Source organism: Nanorana parkeri, unplaced genomic scaffold, assembly GCF_000935625.1.
Source record: "Nanorana parkeri isolate BGI_ZX_2015 unplaced genomic scaffold, ASM93562v1 scaffold193, whole genome shotgun sequence".
In the NCBI taxonomy this organism is placed as follows: Eukaryota; Metazoa; Chordata; class Amphibia; order Anura; family Dicroglossidae; genus Nanorana; species Nanorana parkeri.
The window spans coordinates 1,107,203-1,115,656 of NW_017306461.1; the positions used below are offsets into that span (position 1 = coordinate 1,107,203).

General features: G+C 47.4%; 1 protein-coding gene across 1 annotated transcript in view; it reads left to right on the forward strand.

Annotated features, from left to right (window-relative positions):
• The window catches only part of E2F1 (E2F transcription factor 1), a 22,688-nt gene that overhangs the window by 933 nt on the left and 13,301 nt on the right, over positions 1–8,454 (forward strand). The window contains exon 2 of the mRNA XM_018555340.1: positions 7,432–7,522. Within this exon, the coding sequence (XP_018410842.1) occupies positions 7,432–7,522 (91 nt within the window). The remainder of the gene's footprint in view (positions 1–7,431; positions 7,523–8,454) is intronic.

An 8,454-nucleotide genomic window follows, 5' to 3' on the forward strand; every position in this document is an offset into this window, starting at 1 on the left:
CAACCAGACCTCACGACACCACCAGGGAGGTCATCACCTGTGTACCCATTCATCTCATCACACATGAGGGTCCATCGCCCTTTTTCACCTGATTCACTGTTACTTTCCCTGGTCTATCCACCTCCATAAAGTCTGCGCCAGTCACTTGCGCTCCTTCCCTCCCTTTCTTTCCGTTCAGCATCACCCAGTTAGACACCCCGGTCTAACAACACAAGCAGTGCGCTTACCTATCAGTCTCCTTTTTCTAACTTTCTAGTCTAGAGAGTGGAGTATGGAACACAGCGAAGGGCACAGGCGTCCGAAGCTCCCAGAATTGCTGGGGTCTGATGGAGACATGTGCTTCTGGAGAAGTTATAATACCTCTTCTATTGCAGAGTCCTGATTTTTTATAGGGATCTGACGAGAGCTCCTTAAAGCCAAACGGCGGGTAAAATGATCATGTACACACCGCACAGGATATGTGAATGATCGTTGGTAAGCTGCGTGTTATTAGCAGAGGCCTCCCGCAAAGCAAAGTCTTACCTTGCAGCATGCCGGTTACTACACATAACGCCAAGCTTCCAGGCACTGAGGAACGTGACTCGAGCATTGAAGTGCTCTGGCCGCCTCACCTGCCCGTCCTCACTACTTGCCCGTTCACAAAATGCCTTTTTTTTTCTTCAAATACAATTTTCAATCAAAGCCGTCATTGGAGGGGGAGAGATGTCACATCCCCGTCTCCTTTTCTTTTTCTCCTCCAATCACAGAAGACTTTGGGGGGAATTGATCAAAACTGGAGCAGGCAGAATCTGGAGCAGTTGCCCAGCGTCTCTCTTCTGTTTGCTCAGGTAAGATTTGAAACGGAGACAGAGAAGCTGATTGGTTAGAGTGCAAATCTGCTCCACATTTTGTCTGCTCCCGTTTTGATAAATTCCCCTCATTGTATTCATTGCAAAGATTCAAGGTCTTTTTGTGAATGGGCAAGTAGTGAGGAGAGGCGAGTTATGTGACTGGAGCACTTCACTGATCGAGTCACATCCCTCAAAGCCAAGAAAAATGGAGTTATATGTAAGGCTTCAGTCACACCAGATACAGTGCGTTTCGGCCCGATTCTGGCCAGAACGCATTGCAGCCGGCTCACTATGTTGTAGGGCAGGAGAGGGCATGATGGTCTATTGAACTGAATGGCACTGTAGCCACACCCTCCGGCCGCACGGGAACGCAAGGCACATTATGCATGCGGTCCGGTCTGAACAAAATAGTGCTTGCAGCATTTTGTTTGGACCGGACCGCAGGCATAATGTGCCTTGCGTTCCCGTGCGGCCGGAGGGTGTGGCTACAGTGCCATTCAGTTCAATAGACCATCATGCCCTCTCCTGCCCTACAACATAGTGAGCCTGCCGCGATGCAATGCGTTCTGGCCAGAATCGGTCTGGTGTGAATGAGGCCGTACGCTGCAAGGTAAGATTTTAAAGCAGTTTACTCCTCCGTAGACAAAGAATACCTGGCATTTCAGGTATGTGAAGCATGCGACAGCGCTCATGGCTGTGAGGAGTATAAGGGGGTGTTTGGATTCCCTTTGCAGAGTCACGGTCACTTTGCCTTCCATGAGCAACGGAATGTCTGTTTACAGGAGAAGTACTGGGAGAACATGAAGGCTGTCTTTGCTGATCCTTGCCTCTAAAAAGTATACTTGTCTGAATGCTATTATCATCATCCAATGGCTTCAATACTCTGACATCTAGAAATATTAATTGGGCATGAGCACCTCATTTGCACCAAGAACAAAGAGCGGTTAACCCCTGCAGCAGTGCGATGGTAGCCCTCTGCAAGGGTAATAACATTTTTACCCAGAGTTCTTCTTTAAGGATGTACTGCATCACATTGGTGGTTGTGGCTCATAGCTAGGATGACCTTAGTCGGCTCCGTTTGTCAGCTTGTGCTAGAGCTGAACTGTGAGTTAATGGCAGTCCTGTGTGTGTTCTTATCTGTCACCAGCAGAAAGTCCTTTTTAAATAGCCTAAAGGGCACTTTCCTCTCTTGTTTGCCAGTCAGCATGACTCCATTTCATTGAGACGGACACAGTAGGCTTTATTTCCCAGCGGCCTTGTTTATGACTGCAGAAGAATTGTTTTTGTACCCCATACAATTTTTTAATAGGAAGTGATAGATTATTCTGCTCTCCAGCACTGCTTGGCCAGCTAGCATGCTTTTTCCGACTCCTAATCTGCATTGCGCTACTGGTGGATGAAGGGAATCACCTCTGATCTTCCAGCTTATTAGATCAGCTCCTTCCGGCTTCCCCTTTTTAAGTTGTTTTTTTTTGTATGGCATCAGTGAACTAGAATGTGATTAGCAGCAGTTCAATTACACTGTGCATTGTATGACTCAAGTCATTAAAATCAGGTGCCCTCCCAGGCTGTGCATCCACGGTGCCCCCCCCCCATGTGGCCAGCTACTGGACTAGTGTGGAGATCATGCAAACCTAGGCGGCAGCCATTAGTACTGACTAATGCTGTCAGCTTTTATCTACAGGCCTGCACTGGTCTGTAGAGGCCAATGGTAGAAGCCATCATTGCCGCCCCAAAAAAGTTTTTGGGTGTTTTTTTCCAGAAAGTTCTTTGTATCTGCCACATATTTTACACTGCCTGTGGCTTGTGCACCGTGTTCTGTTCACCCCGGGCAAATCAAATCTTAACCCTTGCAGTGGGGCTACTCCCACATTGCAAGGGTTAAGTGCTCGTTTTTGCCTAGGGAGCTCAAATAACAAAGTTATACTCGTCCAAGCCACAATCCCAGCTTGCTCTTAGACTGCTGCCTTCAGCCTGTCTCCTGCTCCAGCAATGGAATGTTTCTCGGTGCCCTCATGTCCTATACACTCTATTGGATGCGATGACTCTCCAGGACTAGGGACACGCCGAAACAGAATATTTGGGCAAGTACTTGTACTCGCCCCGAATGCTCCGATACTTATCCTGATACCGGAACTTCCACTCAGAGGGAGATTTCCTCTGATCGGCAGTGCTGCGAGGGGACATGGAGCTGGCTTCCCAGCCAATCGGGAAGCTGGGTTGTGGGTAATGACTCGCGGCCCGCCTTCTTGATTGGCGGGGATGCTGGCTTCCCAGCCAATCAACATCGAGCAGGCCAAACAGCATGGAGCTGGCTACCTGGGCAATCAAGAAGTCGGGCAAGGGGTAATGATACGCTGTCTGGCTTCCTGATTGCCTGGGAAGCTGGCTACCGGAAGTACTGGTATCGTTACTCTGTATTGGTGAGTACCGGAGTATAAATATTGATACTTGATAGCAAAAAAAATCTTCTGTGCATCCCTACTCGGGACCCTAGACCTCTGGACAAGAGGAAGAGACAGGCTGCAGGGATCGGTCTAAGAGCAAACCAGGTCCTGGACATAATGAGCACGTAACCCTTGCAATGCCGAGGTAACCCCACTTCAAGGGTTAACATGTGATTTGCCCAGAGTTCTGCATTAAGTCCAGCATGCATGCACGGTATCCTAAATGGCTGACCAGTGACTGCAGAAAGAGGTGTTTGGCTACAGCTTGCTCCAGACCCAGCATCTTCTGATCAGACTTTGCATCTCTGGATCTGCTCAAACTCAGTTTCTTACAAAAGAAAAACTTCAACACTCTCCAAATCTAGAACACCTCATGCATGAGAGAGTTGAGGGCATTAAAGGAGAACTATGGGGTAAGTGTTTTTCCCCATAGTTCTCCTAAGGGTAACGGGAGGACATAAACTAGCATCCTCCCATCACCCAAAGCTCAGTATACCGCGAGCTACAGCTCGCGGTATATGGAGACCACCGCAGCCGGAGCGGATCACGACATTACTGTCTGGATCCACCCAGCTGCGTGAGTGACAGCTAGCTCTACCTATCTAGAGGCAGAGTCAGCTGTGCCGGCCCCCCTCTCCCGTTCGTTCCTCCAGTCAGCGCTGTGGCATCGGAGGAATGAATCCCTGCTGGGAGCCGTGAGTGACAGTCACGGCTCTCTGCAGGGAGATGATCGAGAAGCGAGCGACAGTATGTGTTCGCTCACTTCCCGAACTATTGAGCTGACATGTCACAGTTTCATTGTCGCACGTCGGCTCGAACTATGAGGATGAGTGAAAATCACTCGCCTCATAGTTCTCCTTTAAGAGTTAATTTAGTCCCTGTTTATACTTGGATATATCGAACGCACAAAACGCTTGTGGTGCCATTACTAGTTAATTGCACCCCAAATGCAGCCAAGCAAACAGTTTTTTTTGGAATGTAGTCATGTATGATACACCTGCCATGAGATAAAAATGTTTTTTTTACACTTCTCATCCAAACTAGTGTAGATTATGATACTGCTCCACTATAAATCAATCAGTGCATTGCAATCATCTGTGAGTCACCTCATCACTTCCATCCACTGCAATCCGCGTGTTATGCAATACAAATAGAATACAGGATGTAGAGGTAGCCACAAGGTTTGTGGCCGCTGTCGGCCTAGTGTTGCAACTTTTGATTTCCCAACCAGACCAAACTTCTCTGCAATAGATATAAATGAAGCTGCCAGATAATTATCAGGAATTAAATCTTTAGAATGCATTCAGGTATCTTAATAATTAATAAAAGATCTATCTTATTTGTGTATCACTCGGCTGTTGATCCTCAAATCATCTCTGAATTGGTGCTGACACTGTCCTTCCTTCTGGAGGGGGGCTACTTGTGTTCTCCATGGTCCCTGTGTGTGTTGTAGAGTAGTCACCACTCCAAGATCACTTCTGTGATGGTCTACAATCTCAATACAAATTAGTAAACCAAAATGCGAGATTGTAGTCCATCACAGTAGCGAGCTTGGCCTTTCGGGCTGGTTCACACCTACACTTTATGGGCTTTGTGTTAAAGTGGCAGTAGAATGTCTTAAGATAAAGATTTTTTTTTTAAATTGACCTTTTAGCCAGAATGTGCTAGTATTGTACAGCATATTAGCGTATTTGTCCTCATTCACATATAGCTGCACTGGGGACCTGCGTCACGTTTGTGTGCATATTCTTTCTGTGTATGCTGCGCATCCCCATTGAATTCAGTGGGTTCCTGTACATGTGAGAAGCGCAGAAAAGAAGCTCCTGTAGAAAATTCTGCAACGCACATCCCGCAGGTTTTTTTTTCCTCGTGCGTCTAGTAATGGCAACTTGAGTGCATTTCACATTTGTGCACATTTTTGGAACGCGCGTCAAAGTGTGCATTTTTATACGTCTTTCATGCACATTCCCAAAACGTCTAGGTGTGAATGGAGACTTATGGCAGACTTACTTGCCCAACTGATTCCCCCCCCACCCCAATGCTACACTTTTCCTTTGATGCTTCCATCCTCTCTCCAGTCTTTTTCCAGTTTCAGTCTTCAGCCGCTTGCTTAGCCGGGCCCTAATGATATAACTCCCATGCATGTGTACCAGGGTGGGGTTGGGGGTTTGCGCTCTCGGTATGCCGGGTCCATGCAATAAGCTGTGCATGTGCAAAAAAAATTTGAATGGCAGCCAGAAGCTTCTATTGCAGAATCGACTTGCATAGTCTAGTCTGTCATATAAAGCCTACCAATTGGGGGTTTATTTTTAATAGGGATGCACCGATACTGGTATTTCGGTATCGAGTACCGATATTTTTTTTTCCTGGACTCGCCTATACCGGCGGGCGGCGTGTAATGACTCGCCAACTTGCTTCCTAAATAGCTGGGAAGCCGGTCGGCATGTAAAGACTCTGCACCCGGCTTGCCGATTAGAAGGGAAGCCGTCCCCATGCTTCTCGTCACTAGGTGATGAGAAAGCATGGAGCCGGCTTCCCGACCAATCAGGAAGCTGTGCTCCGTGTAATGACGCGGCACCCGGCTTCCTGATGGGCCCGGAAGCCGCCTCCATGCTCCCTCATGAGGTGACAAGGGAGCATGAAGCCGTCTTCCTGGCCAAGCAGAAAGCCGGGTGCCGCGTCATTACACGCTGCCTGGCTTTCTGATTGGCTGGGAAGTCGGCTCCACGCTCTCTCGTCACAAGTGACGAGGGAGCATGGAGCCGGCTTCCCGGCCATTCAGAAAGCCAGGCAGCGTGTAATGACGCGCTGGCCGGCTTCCTGATACCGGAAGTATCGGGCTAGGCATCAGAGCATTTGGGCGAGTACGAGTACTCGCCCAAATACTCGGCACCGATACTAGTATATCCCTAATTTTTAAGATTCCACTTTAGGAAACCTATTCAATTTGAATGGTCCACAGCGCACAGAAGATGATGCATGCAACAATTTTCTTAACGCAACGTTAGCGGCACACATCATTCACATTTGTGGTGCATTGCAATGCATGTATGCTGCTGTGTGTTGGGTTGCTATTTAGAACGAATGCCTACCTAGTGCACTGCTGTGTGATACATGTTTTGCTGCAATGCCCCGATGTGGACAAGCCCTCCATTTGATGCATTCGGCTACTAATGACCGGCGGGGTTGGGTTACTCTTCATGGGTGATTTATTGAACAGCTGCACCAGACGGATTTTTTTTTTTTCCGTTCCATTTTGTGTGTTCAAGTCTACTGACTGGAGTTTTTCCCCTGCTCTGTAATGCGATGCATTCCCCTCTGGCAGAAATGTGTAAGCAGGGCAGAGCCGTGGACACAGGCACGGGAATCTGCAGGATGGGCCGTGGAAGGCTCCCACCTACGCTTCTTACTGGGAAAACCAGTTTGAGCGCGTGTAAGAAAATTCATGGCGTTGCCACTGTTGTTTTTAAAAAGAGCTAGTCAAAAAAAAAATTGGGCCATTACATTAATGCCCTTACTAGCTCCTATGTCGGGGTTGATTGTTTATGTTCACTAAGAGTAGAACTCTGGGCAAGGGGAATTGGTGAACAGCTACTGGCTTCCAGGAGAAGCTGAATGACGTATCTTCATGTGAATCAAACAGTGCTGCAAGATTCAGCCATCACTTTACAATTCTCTGCCAGCCCTCTCTACTTGTTATTTATCCAATGCATACACATTGCATGTATTATCTACATCTTACCGGTGTGAACCCCTTATCTGTGCAGGGCCCCCCTTGGTAGACAGGAATTATTTTGTTATATGAACAGGACTCTTGTTGCTGATGGCTTTAGTGATGCAGAAGCGTAATAATGTCTCTTCTGAAGACATCTGTATACTTTGTGGGGTCCTCTTTATTCCACAATGGTGTATCTGGTTGCTCTGGATTCCTTTTTTCCAGCTTTAGAAGCTCCTGAGACGAGCATTTGTGATTTGCCAGCTTAGAAATTTGGAGAGCAAAGCAGATACTGAAAAACTGTCCAGTGACCAGCAAGACGCTGCTGGGAAGTCGGAAACGGATTTGAACAATAAAACAGATCTACTTATTAAATTATCTTTGTATAACGTATGCAGATTTTGTTCTTGCATTTAGTGATCATTCTTTGATTCCTCAGGTGAAACGGAAGTTGGATTTGGAAGCGGCTCTCAGATCGGTTCCAGACGGACTTCAAACACCCCGGGGCAAGACGAGAAATCTTGGAAGAGGTCTGAGAATATTAGAATGCTGTATTTTGCTCTGAGGACTAACTGATGTTTTATTCAAAGTGACATTAAACTCCGGAGTTACATATTAAAAATGCATTCAAGTACCTTAACTAGTAACAAAAATGTATCTTATTTGTGCGTCACTCAGCTGTAGATCCTCCAATCATCTCTGAATTGGTGCCGACACTGGCCTTCCTTCTGGAGGGTGGTTACTTTTGTTCCCCATGGTCCCTGCGTGTGATGTAAAGTAGTCACCGCTCCAAGCTCTCTCCCGTGGTGGACTACAATCTCAATACAAATGAGTAAACTAAACATGAGATTGTAGTCCATCACGGGAGCGAGCTTGGAGCGGTGACTACAACACACAGGAACCATAGGGAACAATGATGTAGAGTGTTAAAGCAGATTGTCCGCTAGCATTTTAGAAGTTCAGCGGCAGGCTATGTACTGCTAAGCAAAGGACTCTTTTCTCGGGTCAAGGGACTTTTCCTTTAACAAAAAAAAAAAAAAGTGTTGGGAGTAAAGTATTCTCTTCCCAATACTTTGAGCCAGCATGTGAGACTGCAGCTGTCACACGTCGGCTCTATAGACTGAGAACTGAGAAATCCCAAACCCCTGATCGCTCATGTCAGTCTTCTTGCAGAGAGCAATGACTGTCATTCACCACTCTCCGTAGTGATTTTCCTTCCCCTCTCTTTATTCCTCCAGCGCTCATTGGATGGATAGATGGGGAAAGGGGTGGGCACTGCTGGCTCTAGAGGGCTATTGCCCTCCTGCCAATATGATCGGGATCCACCCAGCTGCCTGACAGTTGGCTCCGCCTCTCTAGATCCAGAGCCAACTGTGCCCAGGCCTCCCCTGTCCGTCCCTCCACCAGTCAGCGCTAGAGGAACAAAGAGAGAGGGGACCCATTCAGATTGCATCCAGGACTG